This window comes from Dama dama, chromosome X (assembly GCF_033118175.1).
Source record: "Dama dama isolate Ldn47 chromosome X, ASM3311817v1, whole genome shotgun sequence".
NCBI classification, from domain to species: Eukaryota; Metazoa; Chordata; class Mammalia; order Artiodactyla; family Cervidae; genus Dama; species Dama dama.
This window is the reverse complement of record NC_083714.1, coordinates 156,236,377-156,261,008: the sequence shown is the minus strand read 5'-3', so window position 1 is coordinate 156,261,008 and position 24,632 is coordinate 156,236,377. Positions and strand designations below refer to the sequence as shown.

Sequence of the window (24,632 nt, the reverse complement as noted above, 5' to 3'; positions counted from 1 at the left end):
GGACTTGGGGACTCTGTGTGTCCATAAGTGAAGCAAGTCTCCCTCAAAGCAGGTGTGGTTGTAATGCAAGAGTCCTAGATGATTCTCCTAGAGGCAGGGTGAACTAAGCATCTTTGTAGAAGCATCCTTCCCCTGACACTAAGTACCATCTCCAGCTACTGAAACACCTGTATTTCCTCTTTGCCTTTCTGTCCCTGTGTCATGCATGTTTGTGTGTACATACGTGTGTTTGTGTCACCTGTGTTGGTTTGTTTGTGTCGCCCAGGGCTGATGCAGTGATGAAAGCAAAAGGAGCCAAGACATGGAACAACCTAAAGAGGAGGCATGGAAGGTCCCCAGATATGGGGTGGATGGTTGACCTATCTTTGCAGTGCCCCTGTCCAGGACAGGAATGAGGGAAGGATGGCCAGAGATAACTCTGGACCAGGGCTGCACAAATTTGGATTTAGATCAAAATTAAATCAACAGATAAACATGATTATAATTTCTACTGTGTTTTCTTGTGTTGGGGTTGTAAGGTGTGAGGATTCACCCAGAGCAAATCAGATGGGGTGGGAATTTGAAACCACTGCTTGTGGACCGCTCAGTCTGTGGGGAAAATGCCAGTCTGTGGGGAAATGTGCCAGTCTGTGGAAATGGTGGACGTGGCGACAGTAGGACCCAGGATGGTAAGGACGCTAAGGTCCTGAAGAGAGGGCAGAGACCTGAAGGAGGAAGAGGCACAGAGAGCCTGCTGCACTGGAGACTTGTTCCACACACCTGAGAAGGATACCCGGGAAGGTCCTGGGCCTGTGCTGCCCAGGATCAGCCCATCCGGCAGCATGCTCCCTTCCCAAGGGTGGCATACACTGGCATGATGCGACACAAAATGTGAGACGTGCTAAGGTAGGCTGTCTGTGTGAAACCCCAGGCACCCTAGCAGAGACAGGGGGTGAGTGTGGAATGCCTCCAGGCACTTGGCAACCTCCCTGGCAGTACAGAAAGGTGAGGAAAGCGCAGGTGTGGGGTGTACATGTGTGCCCCTCTGCCAGCGTGTGCCTGTGAGGGAGGGAACAGGTAGGAAGCAAGGATGGTGGGCTGGCTGCTTGTCCTAAGGGACCTTGGGGCAGTAGGAGACAGGGAAGGCCCTGGGGTCAGTTCAGAGCCTGCTGGTATTCATTTCCAGGGACTAGGTAATAGTGGTCCTTCTGAAGATGCCCCATTGCTCAGCCTGGTAGTCGTCACGTGAATTCTTGGGTCTCATCCTTGGCAGTGTGTATGACTTGAGTGATTCACAAGTTGATCTACATGAAGGCCGAGGAGCAGGGACGTTTTTCTTTTCAGTGCATAGCCCCTTTCTATATGTAGATGCTTCAATTTACAAAAAAAATGAAGCATTAAGTTAATCAGTAGTGGCAGCCTCAGTTCAAGTGCTACACAACCACACGAGGTTTAAGCGTTACAGTGCTGAGCAACAGAACTATTTGTCCGGACAGTCCCACAATCCTGTGCTAGAGGATCTGAACCTGTGAGAGTGGAAAAAAGAGAAGAATACAGTTTCTAGGTAACCTTCGAACACTACGATGATGGAAACAGTGGACAAATGTTAGTGTCTTCAGTAATGTAGAGCAACGATGATGTAAAAGCACCTATCCTGGAGAAACTTCTTGTTTTAAGCTTGGCAAATAACACTGCCATTCAGTAAGACACCAGAGGTAAAGAAATTCTGTTCTTTGTGTCCGAGGTTTTCTGGGAACAAAAAGAACATATGGAAGAACTGAGGTCACCCAGCAGATTAATAGTGTGGCCCTGAAGAGTCAAGGACACATACACAGTGTCTGGCCTGTAGACGGCCCAGACAGTAGCCCGGATTTGGACAGGCCTGCCTGGTTGATGGACTGGCTGAGCTAGCTGCAATACCCAGGTTTGAGTGGAAGAATAAGGGATGTTTCCAAGCGGTGTGTTAAGAACAAGGGTCTTACATATCTGGATGACATACAGAGGGTATGAGTAGTTACCTTTAAGAACCCAAGCTGGTACCAGAGGGTAAGGAAGGGACACGGTGGCAGGTGAAAACACTCATTTCTTCAGCCATCTGGACAGTGTGCCTGGTGTGCTTGACAGTGTTTGTGCGGCCACTGTTGGTACTCTCACTGCTGACCTATGAGAAAAACTCCTTTACGTCTCCCCAGTCTGCTGATATTCAAGGGAAAAACAGGGAGACCCACAGATGAGGGAAGCAGGGCACAGCACAAAGGGACATTTCTTGTCTGGTCAATAATTTCTTCCTAAGTGTACGAGACATCTTAAGGACATTAAACAGTTGAGCAGAGCTTAAGATGAGGCTCCCGCACAGGTAAAAAGCATGGTTATAAACCATCTGAGTGCAAGTAAGCTAGAAGAAGACCAAGCTCTGTATATTCTCACTGAAAAAAAAAAAAAACCATGTGCAATACTACTTGCAACACTTATAGGTATTAATAAAATCTTTTTATTCTTCCAAACAACTCTTCATCTGATGATTCAAGAGATGAAACAAAGAATATTCACTCTGGCAAGATTTAGAATTCAGACCCATAATCCAGACCCAGAGTCTACCACCTTGAAAACTGCTATGGCAAGATACTTGTGGGAAGGGAAGGGAGTAGAACTTCAACCAGATTTAATGTAAGCGGTAAGACTAGATATGCTCTACATCCAACCTAGAATGTCTCTATTTCTCTGTAAGCAGAGGACAGGAGGAAAATGGACCAAGGCAAGCATCCGGCAGAACAACTGGATGTAATCTTATCTGATAACCCTGAATTTGAGAGAAATTCCACACGGGTGCAGTGCGGAGCTTTTTGGATTAATATGTGAACCTGCTCCTTCTGAAGACAACTAGGTTCGGGCCTCTGCCAAAGGTAGGATAGGACACGCTTGAATGAACTCCTCTTTATTAAGAATCCCAACACTACACACAGCAAGCAGCAACAAGAAATTCTCAAAAGGACGTAAGGCTCAGCTTATGCCAGAAAGTTGAGCTGACTGAAAACATGGAAGAGGCGCATAAAGGAATTAGCGAATGGTGTATCGTACATAAGGAACCTCCACATCTTTGCCATCCTCATCACTGCAGCACAGCTCAAGCACCAATGCTTGCACGTGGTGTCCCAGCTTTTGCTTTGATACTCGACTCACAATTTCTGTCATCCTAGTATGAGGAATAACAGGGTCAGGTAAGTAGAAAAAGAGGAAAGGACATAAAGGGGCAAATAACTAAGGAAAACGGTAAACATGAGTTGCATAGATAGCTGATGCTTCCTAGCCGAGACAGGACCAGAACATTTCTCCCTGCCCAGTGAGCCCAACTCACGATTGATCCATCCGCTCCTTCAGCTTGCTGGGTGGCATGAAAAAGGAGTAGAGCATGGATACACCTTGGGATAGCATGGTGATCTCCAATTTGTGCTCTGTCTGAAGATAGTAGAAAGGAGGGGCCACGGTGTCACTAGGATGGACAATACCAAGGACCTGGACAAGCACTACCCTACGTGTAGTAAGTGAAGAAGGAGTCTTACCTTAAAATGGTCAAGGAACTGCTTGAGGGTCATCTCTTTACCATTAGGCTGCAGCCCCTGGACCTCAAAGCGATCCCAAAGTGTCCACTCTTGGTTATAAAACTGCAGGATAAAGCACAGCAGAGTAAATCAGGGGACAAGCCGAGGTTACACTCTCCTCTTTAAATCACAGATATGAGAGTTTCATTTCCACAGTGCACAGGTTCCAACAGTGAACACGGGGTGCACAAAATTAAAGCAAACCTCCAGAATGATGAAAACCAGAGCCAGTTCTCCAAGGATAAGATACATATACTGCCCACTCATATACATACATGTGTCACTCACTGATGCGTGATACCGAAGGTTCCCATAAATACAAGAATTTACCTGGTGACGGGGTGGGGCAAGGGGCCCAGAGAAGCAGAAAAAGGGCAGGGCCAAGTTGATGAAGCTATTCTTATAGGACTCAAGCTGTTGGTGTCCCTGTACCACTTTGTACAGCTCCAGACATACAAGGCCAACTACAGCTGCTGTGGTTGTAGCAATGGCTGGGATGATCTTCCCTGCAATCAGCTTGCTCTATGACACAGAATGTGACGAGCAGAGGTGATTGTTAAGAGAAGTTGACAGCCCACTGAAAAGGTCATATGTGGCAGATTCAAATTTAGAAAGGGTTCAAGGTTAGATCCAAATTTTTGTTACCTTATGCCGGTCTGCGAGGGGAATGTTATAGTTCTCTGCCCGGAGATTGGATGCAGCCACAATGAAATCCATGTGGAAGTTGGTGTCATCATCCTGTTGTTGAGTGGAGACAAGAGGAAGAATAGAGGAAGCAGATCAGGAGCAAAAGGCTTTCTAGATAGTACTACGGACCAACATCTATTTTTCCCCATTACCTGCCAATGCAGCCAAAGATGTCCCAGACCACCAAAAAAAAAATGGGCCATATGGTAGGCGTGTAACCCCACAAAAGCTAAAGATGGCTCAGCCTATCCTCCTATCCTGCTGAGGGCACCCCTCTCCCAAGCACCTTCTCAAAGTTGATGGGGTACATCCTGAACCCAGAAAGGCTCTCTGGGGTTGGCAGCATGGCCTTGAGCTCCTGTAGGCGGTTATCATCTGCCAAGAGGAGGTAGTACATGTCAGTCCTCAGATACACATTAGATTCCAGGCCAGGGTCTGAGGTGAAAGCAGGAGTCCAAAGTAAGGCAGAGAAGTTCACGCAGATCAAGGATTTAAAAAGGAGAGACATCACGTGAGAGAGTAAAAGGAAGCAGGAAAGATAAGGCAGAAACACCCCAAAGAGAAAAGAAGTAGACAGGTGTGTGGGACGTGAAAAGGAGCATAACTAGAGACACTGAGGGACAACGACTGAGACACTAAGAAAGGTTTAGACAGCAAAACTATTTTCAATAAAGATGGATGCAACCCAGGTTGCTCACTGATGAATGAGTGTATACAAAAACGTGGTCTATCAATTCAGTGAAACATTAAGTCTCCTTAAAGAGGAACATTTGAAATCCTGGCAGTTTAACAGCACAAATGGCCTCAGAACTACATGCTTAGCCAGAGGTAGAAAGGCAAGTACTGCATAAGGTTACCTAAAAATCAAAATCACAGACACGGAGTATACCTTAGTGTTTGCCAGAGGCAGAGGGGAAGGGGACTGGGGTGTTACTGTTTGATGGGTATAGAGTTTAAGATTTGCAAGTTAAGTTCTAGAAATTTCCTGTACAATGTGACTGTATTTAATATTACTTAAGCATAGTTTTAAACATGATTAAGATGGTAAATCTCTTGTGTTTTTTACCAAAATATTAAACAAACAAACGCAGGATGTCAATGAGAACATAAAATAAGACATCTTAAAGAAGAACGACACAGACAAGGGGAGATAAGAAGGAAGACGCAAAAGCAAACAGGAGACCAGGGGATAAAAGTTACAGAAAGGAATATTGCAGGGAAATGCACCGATAGGAAAGAAGAGAGTAGTGAAATGGGATAAACAGGACATATCTGAGAAGGAAGGAGGGGCATAAACAGTGCAGTTTAAAAAAAAAGTGTACAGGAAAGAAGACAGTAGAAAGTACCTGAAGGGGAGACAGGTAGGGAAATGCATAAAGAGAACTATACAAACAGGAATGTGAGAGAGTAGCTATTTCAGACACAAAATGCAAAAGATGTAAGAGGAGACGACAGACATACAAAGGAAGAAACTGAGGGATACAAACAAGATAAAATGTAGGCAAGGACTTCTAGAACACGAGGTGGGGAGGGGAGACATGGAATTTTGAGTTGGGGGACAGTTACAGATGGAGAGATGAGGAATATATTGAGAGAGAGATGAAGAAAGACATACACACAGATTAATAACAGGTTAAAGATACATATCAGAGAGAAGTAGGGATGCAGATGAGGAGATCTGTCAAGATGAACCAGGGAAGAAATCAGGCAGAGAGACTACTGGTGGAAATCATATCCATTTCTACCTCAGAAGCACACAAAAAGTAGTACGGAAAATAGAACAAAACAAAGAGAAAAAAAAAAAAAAACACAAAGAAAAGACATGGTCCACTCAGAGAGGGAGAAGAAAGAAGTAGCGCGAGAGAGAATTTGTCTCCATCCAGCCCACTGGAAACTGAAGAAGGAAAGAGGGCGGTGGATCAATCTCAGACAGGAGATCTCAGAGCAGAGCCAGGGGCAAAATATCAGTGTGCAGGAGGCTTGCATGGACATGGGCCACAGTAGCGTGGTGGCTCCAGCCCAGCTAAAGTATCTCACCAACGGAGAAACTGGTTTGCAGCTCCTGGTCAGAAACTTGGATCCTGACGCCAGACTTCGGGGTGAACTCAGGGACCTGCATAGACTGAATGAGTATGGTGACAGCACTCCGGTCCTGAGAGCCCATCATCCCGTAGGTCTGGGCAAACAGGTTGGCAGCAGCTATCACGTAGTCCAGATGCAGGGGCTAAGAGAAGGCAAGGTAAGGAAGGGAAAGAACATCTGTACTCCCCTACGGAGGCTCAGCCTCCTTACCACCCATTCAGCGACTTTCCACCCAACTGCAGGAGACCCAGGAGAGTAGACTTACATTGTTGACATCAAAGATGAGTGGGTGTGGGCAGCGTTTAGGCCCGGACCAGAAAGGGGCTCCTGAACCTGTAAGCTAGAAGACAGAAAGATTTAGGGGAGCAGACCCTGCCACAAGAAGTCTCTCTGATAACCACAACTCCTCATTTTCAGTCCCAGAAGGCCCAACTCACTATACTTTGACACTCATTTTCTACCAGATAGGTATTTATGAAACTTTTACAGACTGCCAGCCACTGTGCTCTTCTTGTTCAGATGCTAAGTCATGTTCAACTCTTTGGGACCCCATGGACTGCAGCACGCCAGGCTCCTCTGTCCATGGGAGTCTCCAGACAAGAATACTGGCCTGAGTAGCCATTCCCTTTGCCAGGGGATCTTCTTGACCCAGGGATCGAACCCAGGTCTCCTGCACTTGAGGCAGATTCTTTGTCACTGAGACACCAGGGAAGCCCACCAGGCACTGTACTAACAAATTAATTTACTAACTTAACAAAGAGCAATTAACCTTCACAAAACTCTCATGAAATTAGGTCATCACTATTCCTAATTCCATGAGTATACTGAGGTGCAGAGAGCAACTGCGTAACTTGTGCCAAGAGAACACAGCTAGATTCTATGCCATTAACTCCGAATTTTTTCTTCTACAGTTTTGACAGTCTTGACTGGGAATCTGGAATGACACATCCTACGTCTAAAGGAAACTGATACCAAGTATCTGACAGCTAGAAGAAAAGTTTGACTGGGCATTAGAGGAGAATGGTAGCAGTCTTTGACCTCAAAAATCATTTGCTTATTCATTTTAAGAGCTCTCAAAGCCTTGCTAAGCTTGACACAACTGAATTAACTGGAATGAATCATGTCAAAAGCATGGCAGAAGCCAACACAATAGTGTAAAGCAACAACCCTCCATTTAAAAATACATTAAAAAATATTAAAAAAACCCTGGGGCAGGCTGTTCCCAGTAAAACGGTTCTGACAAATGGTCCCTGCAACTGTGTTACTACCTGGTTAGGAGGAAAGTTATGCAGCAGCTGTCTGATGTTGTTGGAGTACTGGGTGTGCCAGTGATAGTACGCCCAGGTCACACAGTCAGCCCACGATTGTGGCCGTTGCAGCACTAAGCTGCGCTGCACGGCCTCCAGCACCTCCAGAGGCTGGGTGCCTGCCAGGCACAGCGTTCGTTCCACAAACTTGGCGTCTCTATCAAGAATCAGAAGGGAAACCAATGCAGAATTACACAGTGATTCCAGGAGTAAGCTTATATCTGCGAAAGTCAGTCCTGACTTCCAAAGGTATAAGGCCCAAGCAACCACTAATTTATTCAGAAAGTAGACCAGGGAATTCCCTGTGCTTCCACCACAGGGGGTATGGATACAATCCCTGAGTGTCCACACACCACTGTGTGATACCTGGTATGTCCCTGACCCTCCCCCCACCAAAAAAAAAAAAGTACAGTAGGTCCTAACTGTTAAATGGTCACAAAATGCTTTGACTGACAGGCCAGAGACAGGGTGAGCAGGCACTTGCACCAAAGTACTCACGTAAGGTATTGGTTGACATTTTCTGCTGGCTGCTTGAAAAGGCCTTCAAACTCATCCCGAGCCCACTGCAGACAGAGCAGAAAACATTACACTGAGATACGGGAAACAAATGAGGTATGAGAAACAAAGTTAAGTTTCTGCAGGCATTAGAGAGATCATCAGGGAAATACAGTCAACAGGAAAACCACGGCTGCTATGGGAAAACAGGAATGAACCCATCCCAGTGGGACTCCTCAAACTTTTAAACACCCACCATTCCATTTAAAAATCAATGATGTTAATCTGGGCAGATTCCTACACAAGTGTAAGTCTGTGGTAAACTTATTCTGAGGCTGAACACGTTACCCAAGGTATGTCATGCCTCAAATTAAAAAAAAAAAAAAAGTTCACACCAAGAATAAAACATGAATGATCTCTCTACAATGATCTTGCAGGGCCTGTGCAGAAAATAATAATAGCACTTTTCCTGGAGAATTAAAGAGATAATATAGTCCCAGGCAAAGTGGTGTAAACCATCCTGTTGGTGGAGATCCAGATTCAAGTGCCAGCTCTGCCACACTTGTGTGACCTTCAGGTACATCTTGACTTTTATATCCTCATTTCAAAATTCTGTATCACTAGTATCTACACCTCAAGGAATTAATATCATAGAATAAGCACACAAGTATATATTTTAAACTTATTTTGAATGTCACAAGGACATACCAAATGTAACTTCTTTACAAAAGTCCTGTGAGAGTTACTACTTTCACTTCTGTTTTACAGATAAGGGATCTGAAGCATGAAGAACTTAAGTCCAAGTATCAAACCAGTATTCCTTTCAAAAGCCCTTTTACTGGCCTCTCTGTATGTTAGTAGAAAGAAACAAAGTAACAGAACCATAATCTTGCAAAGGTTTTACATATTGAAACAAACAGACACACACTCCAACACATCTTACTACCTCTCCTTCTGTCTCTAACTATAGATATATAGTCTCTAACTATAAATATATACATACACACACAAACATGGGAGGCATGGACAGGCGGAGAGACACACTGTGTACTGAGTCTGTAAGTTAAAACTCATCCTGAGAGGAAAAGTGACAGATTAAACTGTTTCTTCTCATTTTCTTACTACTCCCATACTTCCTAAACATCCTCAAAAACTGCATTAGGAATTATTTTGATAAAATGATGGTTATTTTGGGACCAAAAAGAAGATGGGATTCGGGCCAGGTTCTGAGTGGCTGCAAAAGGGAGGCTTTTATATTGTCAATCTAGATGACAGATATGCTCTTATATATACATACATATATATATATATATATATATATATACACACACACACACACACACATATGTACACACACACTATATAAACAATTATTCTGACAAACAAACTGCTAAATGTGTTCTGGACAAAAATCAAAATGTTAGTCGTAAATATGTACTGAGTAGAGAGGGGTTTAAATAACGAGCAGAGCTGATATTAAGAAGTTGATTTTGTTTAGCAAGAAAACAGTATCCTCTACACAAAGACAGACATCTTCACATCTTAGATTCATGCTTCTTAAGTAAAATGTTTTACATAGTATACATAATACTTCCCTGTATGTTTCCAATATAAAATTCCCAAGTTAAGAAAAAGCATTCCAAAAAGGTTAGGGTTGTAGGTCTAAAATGAATGAAGGAGATTTGAAGGGAGGGCACATCTTATATACACTGAGGCTTGCATGACTGGAATAAAAAGAGCTTGGCATTGTCTAGATGCCTGTCTGTTCTACCTCTTTCTACCCCCACAGCTGATCACCTGCAATGTGTGCTCGATGGCATTCGGGAAGTTCTTCAGCGTGCAGATGGGGATGGACTTCTCAGGAGGGTCCTGGCTGGAGCTGTATGACTCTGTCAGGAAGGGGATAACCACTTGTACATTACCCTTGGTTCCCAGTGTTCCTGACTCCAGAAGTGGCTTACGGTAGTAAACACAACGGCGGTCCATGTACATGCCTGCGGCAAAGAGTCAACAGATGAAGGGGAAGTAAACATCAGTACAGATGACACTCCCTCCCCAAAACACAAACATGGCTCTGTCCTGGTTCTCACCCATGCACAACACTTACGGGCGTCCACATTGTCCAGGGCATTGGCCACACCATCCAGGTTTTGGAAGAAGTCATCATCATACACATGCTCTGTCTCAGGGCCCACACGGTTCTGATGGCTTATGACCCGGATGTGTGGATTTATTTGGCTCACAGCTGCAGCAGCTGTATCAGACTTTGACTTCTGGGTAGTGGCAGAGGAAACAGAACTGTCATCCATATAATCACCCAACTCACCTGTGCAGGCCTATTCTGGAAACTGATTAAGTAATGATGCACAAGACCAACACTGTGACTTCAGGGGCTCGGTGGCATATGACAAATGCCACATAGCTGAGGCTGAAACAAATGGGCAACAGGGCTTAAAAAGAAAACAGTGATCCAACAGGAGACAATGGGTCGAGCACCTGTTTCTTCTATCTACCCAACACGTATTGTTAGTTTTAGTTACCAGCACCCAGAATGCACATGGGGTGTGTTCACTGAAAGAAAACCAAGATCGTCTGGTTTACAAAACCAGGATCCTCTGAAACCCTGTATTAGCTCAAGTTCCTCTTCTGTTCAAAACCCTCTATCACTTCCTAATTTCAACTAAGGATAAGATGAAGTGGCCCCTATTACTTTTACAAGTTTCTCTATTCCTATGATCTCCCACCGTCTCTATCTCTTAACCACAGAAAAAATATTTCAGCCTTGAGATTTTCCTCATGCTGCTACCTTTACATAGTATATTCTTTCCTGAGATTTCTTCCACTCCACCTCTCTCCTTTTTAATTCTCTGTGGAAATGTCACCTTTCCAATGAGACCTTTTTTACCACATTGCAAACTACCCTCTCATGACACTTTGTTCTTTATCTTGATAATGATTCTTACCCTAAAACATTATTTTTCACCCCATGTTCAAACTATACATTTTGCTATTAGTATTTATCCATTCTAGCAGTTGAAAATGTAGAGGTCTTAAAAAGGATTGTTTTTTAATGTGATGCAAAGCCATCACTATTTCCTACATTAGACATTTAAACAGAGAAAGGTTTAAATAATATTAGTCTGCTTAAGACTATGATAATTCCATTACATAACACCATCATTAAGAAAAACACTGCAACATGAAGACTTTAAGACAGGTTTCAAGTGTATTTACAGTTCTGCACATTTCTCTTAAGCTATTTTAGAAGACAGATGAATTTTCATAACTACTGCAGTCAATGCATTATATATTTTGTTTAAATGAACCTAAGGAATATTCGGCCTTACAAAAAATGTTTCAGTTAACAATTTTTAGGTGATATTTTAAAACTACAGAAAACTTGACAGGTGTTTACAAATGTAACTGCAAGGTGAAATGTGGAATCCATATCAACATTCACTGGTTTTCAATTCCTTTTGAATTGAAAGTGAATTTCCTTAATGCACAATTCTGTACCATCATACACTGATCGAGTCATTTGGAAAACCCTGTGTCCTTGTCAGACAGCTTTTCAAAGTAGAGAGGGAGATTCACCATTCAGCTGGTGAAATGAAAATAAAAGCAAAATAGTGTCCTAGTAAATCTTGAAACATCTATGGACTTGAGGAAACAGTGCTATCTACCTCCACTGAATTTTGAGAAACTCTCAATGTTATGTCACTGCATCAGAGAAGAGCAGAAACTTCTCTATGTTCTTATATATCTCAACTATCAAAGCAGTGCCTAGTATCTGCATGATAAAACGAAAGGCAGACACTTAGCACGCAAAAAATAACCCTGACTTTTACATAAAACTTCCCTCTATATCCTAGCTTCTGTAGTCTCACATAAGCCATAACTAAAAATCAAAGGAAAAAAAGTAGGGAGAGATGCAAAATGACAAATGCAAGATATAAGTACTCAGTGACTGTCTGCTCAAAGACTGAACCATAGAGAAAAAATAAGGGAGGAGCTGAAGGAAAGGGGTAAACAAAAGAGACCTAAGTTAGCATGACGGATAACAAAGAAAAGGAGAAAAACCCAACAACTTAACCCTGTCCATCTCACTCACCGTGACGTCCCAAGGACGGAACAGAAACTGTCGGTTCAGATTTGACTTCTCGATGATGTCCATGTCTGTTACTGTGATTGACCCACCATCCCCACAACCTAGCCCAATCATGGCAAAGTTCTTGAGCAGTTCACAGCCAATGGCCCCTGCGCCCACCTGGGAGGCAGTCAAGAAGACAGACAGGTAATGGTTAGGGGCACTCGGGTAACAAAGCCACCCCAGTCCTATTCCTCCTGGAGACTGTAAGAGAGGGCTGGGCAAGAGACTCTAGTATTGAATATTTAAATTCCAAGAGTATTAAAACGCAAGGTCATCAGGAAAGAGGCAGAAGACCAGGAACAAAGGAACTGGTATGAAAACAAAATGCTAAACAAAAGAGATGAGGGTACAATCAAACACCCTCCCTTCTAAGGCAAAGACTCCAGAAGAGGTGGCCAGAGCTAGGATAAATAAAAGGAGCTTGTTCCCAATAGGAGTTCTCACCAAGAAGTATCTCTGCTTGCCCAGTTTCTCTTGCAGGCCGGAGCCAAATACAGCCACCTGCCCATCATAACGGTTCTGGCACTGCGTCATGTGAAGGGAGGAGAGGATTAGAGAAATTGTACACCGGAGAGGACCAAAGTAATACCTTCTCTGTGGGCCCCCATCACATACTGGAAGGCATTTGTCCTCTGAAAGAGCCTCCTGGTCCTCAGGGAGACACTCAAGGGCATCAAAGTACAGCCACTGCATAATAGGCATAAACTTTCCAGAGCAGGCCTGACGAGGAGGTAAGAAAGGGGAAGTGATCTCTGGTTAATCAGAGCCCGACAGCAAGTAGCAGAGTCAGAAAGAAACCGAGCCCACTCCACCACTATCCTTCTACCCACACCTACCTTCATAACCTCCTGAGCAGCCAAGCCCCCAATGAAGGCATTCATGGGTGCTAGATCCCCAGCAGCCACGTAAGCCAGCTTCCTGATGAGGTCTTCATCCAAACTGTCTTGCTGCACTGCTGGCAGGGCTTGATCCTTCACAGCCTCTGCTAGGGTCACCAGTTCTGCTGCATCCTTCTGGTAGGACACAAGAAACAAAGACCCAGTCATGCCACTGTGAGGAGAGGGAGGGGTAGAAAAAGTAAACAGAAGCAGTAATGGTAGAGCTTTGGTGCAAGGACCCAGGCTGGCTTGTTCACCCACCTACCTCACTGTGGGGCCGAGGGGACCTGCCATGCTGAGCACAGAACTGGTGCAAGGCCTGGAAACCAATGTGCAGTTGAGCAGAGCGAGAATACTTGGAAAAATCTGTTATCACAAAGTCTGGCTCTGCCAGTGAGTTGAGCAAGGATTTCTGGTGGAGAACAGAGAAGACCACATCAGAACTAAAAAAGCAAAACAAAATGAAGTGAGAAATACCTGGAACCTTACAGTACACCCTCCTGCACATACTTACAAAGCTTATCTTCTTAGTTATTTTGACCTGACTGACAATGCCTCCACAGATATAATCAGAGAAATTTGAGGTATCGCAGATACTAAAGGTGTAGGGCCCTAGAGGATAAAAAGCATTAAGATTTATCTGTCAATTCACACCCTCCCAAGATCAACAGGACTACCAAAACCAGAATGGAAGAACCACCCAACTCTCCCTCTCACCACCCACCTCTCCCTTGGATTCAAAGTATGGGATCAGCAGATGCAAACTATTATACACAGGATGGATAACAACAAGGTCCTGCTGTACAGCACATGGAACCATATCCAATTCCCTGTGATAAACTATAGTGGAAAGGAACACATGAAAGAATGTATATACAACTAAACCACTATAAAGTAGTTCGACTATAGTAGAACTATAGTAGTAGTATAGTTCTACTATAAAGTAGAAACTAACACAAGATTCTAAGTCAACTGCACTTCAATTAAAATACTTTCATAAGACCCAGAGGGATCGGGTAGAGAGGAAGGTGGAAGGGGGGAGCGGGATGGGGAATACATGTAAATCCATGGCTAATTCATGTCAATGTGTGACAAAAACCACTACAATATTGTAAAGTAATTAGCCTCCAACTAGTAAAAATAAATGAAAAACAAACAAACAAACAAAAAGCCCCACAATGCTGATTTCTTCAATAGCATAGGTACTCTATGTCCAATATGTCACTCTGGAGCAAAAAGTAAAGCAAGCACTTAAAGGATCCAACATCAATGAGATACGCTCAAAAATTATGAAAGGAACACGAAAATGCAGCTTGAACCTCTAAAATCCACAATTATCTTCCATCCATCAAAAATTTCCAGGTCATGAATCTCTGGCTTTAATTTTCATCAAATCTGTAAACTTTGAAATATTATTTCTTTAAAAAGCTTTTCTGCCTCACACCTTTGTTGGGATTTATTAGATTCCATGTATTTTTTCACTTGAAGCAGCCATATGTCTTTTTTATATCTTCCAAATCATTCTGTACTATATTCATGATTACGGAGAACTCTGTTGACACCTGAAATATATTTATGACTTGACAGGTGGTGCTAGTTGTAAAGAACTTGCCTGCCAATGCAGGAGACATTAAAAGAGACCCAGGTTTGAGCCCTCAGTGGGAAGATCCCCTGGAGGAGGAAACGGTATTCCACTCCAGTTTTCTTGCCTGCAGAATCCCACGGACAGAGGAGCCTGGCAGACTACAGTCTGTAGGGTCGCAAAGACTTGGACACAACTTTGGTGACTTAGCATGCATGCATGTGTGCGCTGATTTTATATACTTGGTATGTTTAACAAATTAACACACAAGAAAAAAGTAGTAGATTTAATAAAGTAGAAGAAATTATCCATGATACAACAAAGAGCATGGAGAAAACCAAAGAGCAAAGTGGCTTAAAACGCATGTAACTGGAGATCTGCAAAGAGATGATGGAGTGGGGAGTGGGCTGAGAAAGTAGTACTGAGACGAAAGAAAGTGGTGGGGGTGGGGGAGGGCACAGACATATTCCAAATCTGATAAAGCTATGATCTCAGAGGTAATATAAATTTGAAAGGAAGCACCGAGAAAATTACACAAAGGTCTACTATCATAATTGCAAAATTTACTAAGGTATATAATCATCAATCCATTTCTTAAGATCAGTGGTAGAAAATTTAAGAATGTTAAATACGAAGGAACAAGGATAAGAACAGGAGACTTTGTGGGGGAAAACAGGCAGGAAAGAAGAGTACCACATCTTTAAGCAATTATATCTAGAATGCTACACTCTGCAAAAATATTTTTTTTTCAAAATCAGGCATTCTGAAATAAAGACAATTTCAAACATCAAAAAGCAAGAAGAGTCACCACTAAAGTACAACATATGATAGAGCCTGAGTGGAAGCAAAATGGTACTTGGATGCACATCTAAATGTAGAGAACATGTAACTGCCAAACCCCAACAAATAATTTTAATTTGACAATTATAAAATAAAAAAGCTCTTCTAGTTTTTAATGCTTGAAGAGGTTTATGACGCACATGAAATTGCAATTATTTTGGTGTGTGTGTGCGCAGTGATAAAGTATTACTTGGAAAAGCAAATGCAGAATTTACATTTACACAGTCTAAAAGTTAAAGAAAAAATAAAAGAGAGGTGCAACCAATGAGCCAAATGGAATCAAATACTAGCGGTATTCATCTTTCTGCTTCTAGGTTCAGTTCACAGTTCTCAGCTAAGGCTACATGGACACATGTCTTGTAAATCCCAGGTGAGAGATCAGAGAGTTATATCCTCTTGGTCTGTGGTGCAATTCAGTATACATACATATGACCACAGGGACAATTCTCCCTTTGTTCTAGGTAATCATTTCTTGACCCCCAGCTTAGCATACCCAGGACGTTGATCTCTAGTGGACAGATGCCATTGAGTTCATTCATGCCCTGAACTTCTGTAAAGGAGACGAAGTCACCACTCTCAAATCCGTGTCGGGACTCATCCAGGCAAGTGACAATACCAGGGTTGCCCTGGTTGGAAGAGAAGTTAAAGAAAGTCTCACATGTAGAATCAGGGTACCCGGCGCATAGACAAGGACCAAGGCTACAAACATGCCTGCCTTGGGCCAGACTCCATACCTTGGTAACCATAGAAACCATAGCAGTGAGAGGCTGTTCCCCATTGGAATCCGTGAGGATCATTTCCTCTCCAAAGTCACAGAATAATTGCCTGTAAAAGGAGAAAACAGGACTGAGACCTGGAACTTGGGTACTGAGGCATCATGCTGGTAATATGACAGCGCTTACGCAGTATGGGCAGCGGTGGACATGCAGACTTGTATACATGGTTTTCCTGAGAGTATCATTAGGGCACTGAGAGCCAGGGGGGTTTTGGCCTGGCCTAGGAAGGAGTTAGGGATAAAGGGAGAAGGTGGAACTCACCCAAATAGACCTCGAGTGTCTGCTACCACCAGCTTGATTCCGTGCCTGTGACAGAACTCACCCACCTTCAGCTGGTCCTCCAAAGGAGAGTTGGTAAGGACCACCACCTGTAACAAGAAAGCAGCTCACTGAAAAAATGACTGGCACTGAGGTGAAGGGGAGGAAGGAAAAAAAAAGGAGAAAGGCAAGTCAGGAACTGGCAGAAGGTCAGGGCTCCAGCTTACTAGTTCTGACCTTTTCTACAAATATAAAGTACATGTTTTATACTCTGTCAGGGGACGTTCAACTTTCAGGGATCCAATATGTTATTCTCTTCTTTTGTGTGCCATTTCTCAAGGACTCTCTATTCCTCATCAGTTCCTGGAAACCAGCGACGAGCAGAGGTGCACACAGTTCTCAGGACTGAGATCATGAGAAAGAGCACCTTCTTGGACTCCTTTCAGTGACTCCCTTCAGTGACATTTTACTTAAAGGTAATTATTCAGTTACACCCCTCTTACTCAAGATATGGAATACTTTCTGGCCCTTTAAAGGCTGTTACGTGCTTGGCTTTGTTTTTGCTGAAAGTTTTTACTCCCTTACAAGTTGCCTTGTATGAAGATATATAAATGTGCGTTTCTGCAAATAAAGCACCCTTGTTTCACTCGAGACCTGGGTCGCCTGCACCCCAATTCTGGTTGACCCCAGTCCCCAGGTCCCAGTCTGCAAAGACTGTGACAAGTCGCGCCCCAACAGGGACCTGGTGAATGCCCTTGACAAGCAGATGGAGTGACTGTTAGGACCTACGGAGTTCGGTAATTGCAGGGTTATGTGACAAATGGCTGGAATGCCCCAACCACTTTTCTACTTTACTTCATCATTTATTTAAGGTTCAGGACTTTCAGTTTCACATCAGCAGACAGAGGCTTGTCTACAAACAGAGGTTGAATATAATCCCTGGTTCCCTGATGAAAGCAGTTCCAATTTAAAAATTTGGAACTGGGTTAAAAAAAAAAAATTAAACAAACCACAAGACAGAGAGAAAATATTCCAATAGATTTCTGGCCCTTGTGGGCCTTCATTAAAGCCATAATCTTGCCATTTCAAGGCAATTCTAGCCCCCCGATAATCATCAACAAACGTAACTCTCATTATACGAATATAAATTAAATGATAAGACTTTACAAAAGGCCCAATTAGAGCAACATAAAATGTTTCAAAACTTTCCCACCATCCCTGCTCCGGCTACCCCAAGCACTCCTCTTCCTCTAGTAACAGGAACGAAAACTAAGGTCCCCTCAATTAAAAAACAAAATGAATCTGATGATGATTCTTCTGCTGCTCTCTTTGACACTAAAGCCAACGATACTTTTTGATGACAATAATAAGCCCATGACACACACTCATTTTTATGAATACAGATGATCCACTCATTCTTCACGATGAAGGCTTTCTGATTTACTGACTTTGCAATCTCAAGTCTCTGAGGCCAATGATCTTCTTGCCTTTCCTGTGTAAAGAAATATTAATGCTCAAGGGCAACTAACAGCTCAATATGAAGGCACTGGTTTTTCTCACATGCAACAAATGAAAAAGGTTGTAACAATGTATGGCCCTTATTCACCTTTTACTAAGGAACTTCTAAACTCTGTGGCATCTTCTATTGAAAATTTTATTCCTTATGGTTGGCCAATTTTGATATAAGATCTTCCTAAACCAAGAAAATATCTTCAGTAGATAATATAGTTTCACAATGTGGCCCAAGATCATGCCAATTCTAATGCTCGAACTGGCACTCCCCAAAACCAAATTACTTTTGAAATGTTAACCGGTAAAGGGCAATTTGATTCGGTGCAAGTTCAGATACAATGCCGTCCTTTATTGCATGAACAACTGAAAGAAGTTGCCCTTGATGCTTGGGATCAAATTACTCCTCAAGGGGAACCTAAAGGTAGCTACACAAAGATATTATAAGGACCTAATGAAGCCTATGCTGATTTTTTAGCTAGACTGGGAGTTGCCATCTCCCATAATGTTCTCAGAGAAGAAGCCAAAATACAGTTAGAAAAACTGCTTATATATGAGAATGCAAATCAGAAATATCAAACAGCCACTGCTCCAATTCATGAGACCAAGAATCTTATTATTTGAAGGCTTGTCACAACTTAAGATTAAAAACTCAGAAAACGCAAATATTAGCTAAAACAATGGCTGCTACCTTTAAAAAGGAAAATGAAAGTTGTTTTGTTTATGGAGATAAGAGCCATTAAAATAATTGCCCTAACACACACACACACACACACACACACACACACACATATACAAATTGAAACTATTCAAAAGCCTCCAAAAGTCTGCCCTCACTGTCATAAGAGGATCAGTTCAGTTCAGTTCAGTTCAGTCGCTCAGTCATGTCCGACTCTTTGCAACCCCATGAATCACAGCACGCCAGGCCTCCCTGTGCATCACAAACTCCTGCAATTTAGTCAAACTCATGCCCATGGAGTCAGTAATACCATCCAGCCATCTCCTCCTCTGTCGTCCCCTTCTCCTCCTGCCCCCAATCCCTCCCAGCATCAGGGTCTTTTCCAATGAGTCAACTCTTCACATGAGGTGGCCAAAGTACTGGAGTTTCAGCTTCAGCATCAGTCCTTCCAATGAACACCCAGGACTTATCTCCTTTAGGATGACTGGGTGGATCTCCTTGCAGTCCAAGGGACTCTCAAGAGTCTTCTCCAACACCACAGTTCAAAAGCATCAATTTTTCGGCGTTCAGCTTTCTTCACAGTCCAACTCTCACACTGGGCTAAAAAAAGGTCAATCTAAATATGATGTTGAGAGAAATCTTATTTCAGGAAACTCAAAGATGGGGACTCACCAGGTCCCCATCAACAAAAACCAGGCAGCATCCAACAATGCTGCCGTCAATATACCAGTCATAAATGATTCTCTTCTTTTTCCTCAAACAGTCCCTTCTAGAATACTATATACCTTTACACCCTCTAGACCTAGAGAGACATGCTTCCTCTCTCCCTTATCCTAATCATAGGGGGCCTCACAAACGATATCAATAGACTGTACTGCCTCAAAAAATGATGAAGTCTCCTATTATATGTCAATATTATGTGGCCAACATGCTCTATTACACAATAATGCTGGCTCATTACATCAAATTTGGAAAATCCCATACCGACATGCTAAAGAAATCATTAATAACTGCTCTACTTATAGGCCCCTACATCTTCAACCCATTACACAAGGTATCAAACCTCGAAGATTACAACCCAATGAACTATGGCAAATAGATATAACTCATTGACCTGAACTTTCTCCCTCTGCCTTCTTACATGTCTCAACTGACACAAATTCTTCTTTTATATGGGCCACACCTCTCCGAGGTGAAACTATACAACATGTTATAACCCACCTGTTAACTTGCTTTGCAATAAAGGGAACACCTAGTTCTATAAAAACAGACAATGGCCCTGCCTATATTCTAGACAATTCCAACAATTTTTACACTCATTTTCTATTAAACATATTGTAAGTATTCCTTATAATCCACAAGCACAGGACACAGTTGAACACTGAAACTATAAATAAAACAATTAAAAAAGGGGGAACACACAGGAACACATCTATCCTCCTTATCCAGAGCAGACTTCACTAGATTCCAACACAATATATTCTTTAATCCTATAACTACTATTAATACAGCTTTGTTTTGCATTTTTTAAACTTACCACAAGGAGATATTTTGACAAAAGCAGAGAAACATTTTGAGGCATTGAAGGAACACCTCCCTTCCTCTGCCTATTTGGTATCAAGATGGGTTGACTAAACAATGAAAAATTGGAAAATTACTATTACAGGGAAAAGAGGTATGCTTGTATTTCTCCAGCTGGATCCAACGAAATCAGTTGGCTCCCTCTTCAGAAGAGCTGCCCCAGGGGAGCCACTGGTCTTCAAGACAGAGACGAAACGGCAACATCCCCAGAAGGAAGAGTTTCCAGTACAAGCCATGGTGGCTTTAAAAACTGCCAAGAAATGCCACACTGAACGTCATCGCCCTTTTATTTCCCTACTTGGGGACAGATAAAAATCCTTACTAATCAAGCTGAAACTCTCGTTTCTCAACAGAGAATTCCTCAGAATCCTGAAAATATTTTTGTCGCTATGCTTGCTTTTGCTTCTCCCACTCAGGCTGACTTGATTAAGCACACTTATTGGGCCATACCTAACCCTCCTTTATTGCAGGTCACGAAATGGACAGACATAGGACTGATCAATCCACTAATAAGTCAATACATATGCCTTTTCCTTGGAACTTGGAGGGGCCCTCTCATCCTGAGAAAGAAGGCAGATTGATTAACATCTCTCTAGGCTAGTAAATCCTTCCTTTTACGCATGGGCCCAGCAGTATCATGTATTCATGTTCAAGAAACGTGGACTTTTGTCCTGCCTCCAAAAAAACAACTTCCGCACATTGCTTGGACTGTTTACTGCCCTGTCCTTTTATGAGAACCATGTCAATACGACCAAAACTCTAGGAGAAGGAAAAAAGTTGGAATATAAGGTGTTTACTTATAAGGACTTTAAATACACTCCTGTTTTTTGGGATATATGTCAAGCTAAATCAGGGAAGTTAATGTTTGTGGCCAATTACACCATTGTTGACTGTGGACCCTATGATATGTGGTTATCTAACTGCTCAGATGATATTAACAGTACTATGTGTTATTATGTTACTCAAGTAACATGGAAGATTACCAACAGTTCAATGGAACACTTCCATGACAAAGGACTCCCTGGCTGGCTTGATGGCGGAATGGCACCTCCTTGCCCTCGAATTGTCCTCAATATACAGACTGGACCTAAACATTGGGACATCTGGAGACTTGCTGTGAGTACTGAAAAACTTGAAACTTGCACTAGATATTTCACAGAGACTAGCTGTAATCACAGTAACTATTCCTTCCATTATAATCATTCATATTTTATATAAGCTCGTGTTCCCCTTCCGTTTGTTACGGCCACAGGAAACTTAAAATTTAATAAGGCTTTACTTTCTATGACTTGTATAGATTACAAATTGTATACTTGTCTTAATTCCTCTATTTCTCTAAAAAAGAAATCCCTTTCGATTCTTGGATCTCCACTTAGTCTAGGGTTGCCAGCAGATCTCCAATGACAGTGGGAAGAAAGTCCTATGACAGGACTTGCCTCCCAGTTACTCAGTAAATTACTCTGACGATCTAAGCAGTTAATTGGATGGCTGATTCTTGGCATTTTGAGATTAATAGCCATTTGCACTACTGCTATTGTTGCAGACACTGCTTTACAAACTTCAGTTCAAACATAAAACTTTATTCAAAATTGGACTAAAGATGCTCATTCTATATGGGTCACTCAGGTTCAGATAGACGAAAAAGTTCAAGACAAAATTCAGAAATTAGAAATAGCCATCCAATGGGTTGGAGATCAATTAATAGATTTACTAAAACAAATATTATTAAACTGTGGTTGGAATCCTACACAAGATTGTATCACTGCTGTTCGGTTCAACCATAATGCTTACAATTGAGAACAAACCAAATTTAAACTGCAAAATATACATAATAACACTTCCTTAAATGTGCAATTGTGGCAAAACAAAATTTTGGAAACCTTCTCTAAGAGTCTCCCCTCTTCCAACAATTTGGAAACCTTTGCTGAACAGCTAACTGATAAATTATCTGGGCTGGACCCTCAAGGATGGTTTTAAAACATTACATGTAGTATCGGATCTGAAACTATAACACTGATAACTGTCCTGGTGATTACATTTGTAGTATACCGATGCCTTTCAACTAAAATTGTTCAAACTAAACAAGCTCAATTGGTCAGGGCCTTTTTCACAAAAGTGTCTACAGTCACCCCCAATTATGAACAAATCAAAAAGGGGGAATCATCGGGGGATGTTCAACTTTAAGGGATCCAATATGTTATTCTCTTCTTTTGGGTGTCATTTCTCAAGGACTCTCTATTCTCTTATCAATTCCTGGAAAACAGGAATGAGCAAAGTTGCATGCAGTTCTCAAGTCTGAGATCATGACAAAGGGCACCTATTTGGAATCCTTTCAGTGACTCTCTTCAGTGACCTTTTACTTAAATGTAATCTATTCAGTTATGCCCATTTTATTCAGGACATGGAACGCTTTCTGGCCCTTTAAAGATTGCTATTTGCCTGGCTTTGCTTTTGCTCATTTTTTTACTGCCTAAAGCTGCCTTGTATGAAGATATATAAATGTGCGTTTCTGCAAATAAAGCAACCTTGTTTTGAGACTTGGGTCCCCTGCTTCCCTCTTCTGGTCAACTCTAATCCCCAGGTCCCGGTCTACAAAGACTGTAACAATACTCAGTGAGGGTGAAAGTGCAAGATAAATATGAATTCCCAGACTATGACAAGAAATGTAAAGAGGTATTAATGGGACAGAATCTGAAGACCAACTAATTCACTTCTCTGAAAAATGGACACCCACTCCTACCTGCCTACAACCCAGTATGCCCTTTCACATACTCTGTAAAAGCTGGCATTTAACCCCAAATCACTACACTTTCATTACTTTCCATTTTAATACTAAACAAAACAGGACAAAACTAACCCTGCTCAGCAACAATATGGAAAGAGTCCTTGTCCGAATCTTCTTCCCTATTCACAAGGGTAAGTTCCTACCACTATAACAAGAATTCCAGTGCCCAAGTTCTTTAGGAAACCCCAAGCAGAGTATCAGCACCCACAGGCCCAGTCCATTAAAAAATATATTGGACAAACCAGAAAATGAATCTGAGAAAAGGAAGGCAAGTTGATGCTGCAAGATACCTGGAAACCACTAAGAAAGTCTTCAACAAGGGCACCAGTGTAGGTGCTGACTGGCACATAGTGGTTGAGTTCAGCAAGGCAGGGCTGTGATGCCTCAGCACGGTTCTTACCAATGTCCTCCTCTCGCAGGTAGAACTACAAGAAGGTACAGAAAGGAAAAAAGTGATGTGAATGCAGAGATCGAGCTGTTTGGTGCCGGGGCAAGGGAAGGGAGTCAGGAAAGAATACCTGGGACGAGAGGTCAGCCCACTGAGCAGTGCCCTCATCATGCAGGGTGACAGCTTTGACACCACCAAGGATGATATTCTTGGCAATCTCCACCCCTAGGCCCCGAAGTCCTGATACCAGCACAGTGGATGCCTGGAGATGCTTCATAGCCTCATGGCCGAGGACATACCTGCAAGATTTGAAGAAGACTTGGTTAGGGCTTGGCTAACCCTCCTTTATCTTCTGTGTCCCTCTGTGGCTTCATATAACCAGGTTTAGTCACACTTACAACTGTCTAGAGTAAAGACCTTCATCTATGTCTGTTTCACTGCCCTTTTTTGGCATTCCCTAGGAATGGAGGGAAAAAAGTTTCAACAAGATAAAGTAAAAGCTTAAATAACAGAGATACTTTCCCACCAACCACAACACCATCCCACCTCTAAGATTTATCTTAGAGAAACTCACGCTGGCTGATCCTGATGGCTCTTCGAACACTACAGAACAAGCGGAGGAGAAATCAGGACTTGGTTTTGAATCAGGCCCAGACATACACTGTTTCTTTGACAGTGGCAAGCTAGACATCTTTAGAAAAAAAGTCAGAGATGAGCCAGATGTAGGCAGACTTTTTTGTTAATGGTAACTCTGAGGGAGAGAAGGGATTTAGTACTAATAATCTCATTTAAGAAAAGAAAAATGAAAATATGCTAGGTACCAAAGCCACTCTGAGATGAAGGAAACAGAAGGCCGAGCTCAGACAGCTGACATACCCTAGGAACAGAAAAAAGAAAAGCTTCAGGAAGATAACAGACTAAACACTCAGTGACCACCCAATGGCTACATCATGAAGTCTGGCTGGGTTTCATGCAGGCTGAATAGATGCTGAGAAGGGGATGCTTTCTGATCTAAGGCTGTTGGAGGAGGGGATATGATAATGCTATATGCGCCAAT

General features: G+C 42.5%; 1 protein-coding gene across 1 annotated transcript; it reads right to left on the bottom strand.

Moving 5' to 3' along the window:
* Nucleotides 1–3,036: 3,036 nt before the first annotated feature.
* On the bottom strand, nt 3,037–24,266 carry LOC133053081 (ubiquitin-like modifier-activating enzyme 1). The gene is made up of 25 exons (XM_061137890.1): nt 24,150–24,266; nt 23,974–24,032; nt 23,706–23,874; nt 23,478–23,612; nt 16,637–16,743; nt 16,334–16,424; nt 16,093–16,225; nt 13,692–13,789; nt 13,443–13,589; nt 13,136–13,312; nt 12,915–13,019; nt 12,744–12,824; nt 12,261–12,416; nt 10,257–10,422; nt 9,947–10,143; nt 8,153–8,217; nt 7,616–7,811; nt 6,613–6,687; nt 6,303–6,489; nt 4,552–4,640; nt 4,224–4,316; nt 3,909–4,100; nt 3,540–3,641; nt 3,335–3,435; nt 3,037–3,172 (listed from the first exon to the last, which is right to left on the bottom strand). Exons 1-25 carry the CDS (start codon nt 24,264–24,266, stop codon nt 3,037–3,039), a joined length of 3,174 nt encoding a protein of 1,057 aa, XP_060993873.1.
* Between the last annotated feature and the right edge of the window lie 366 nt (nt 24,267–24,632).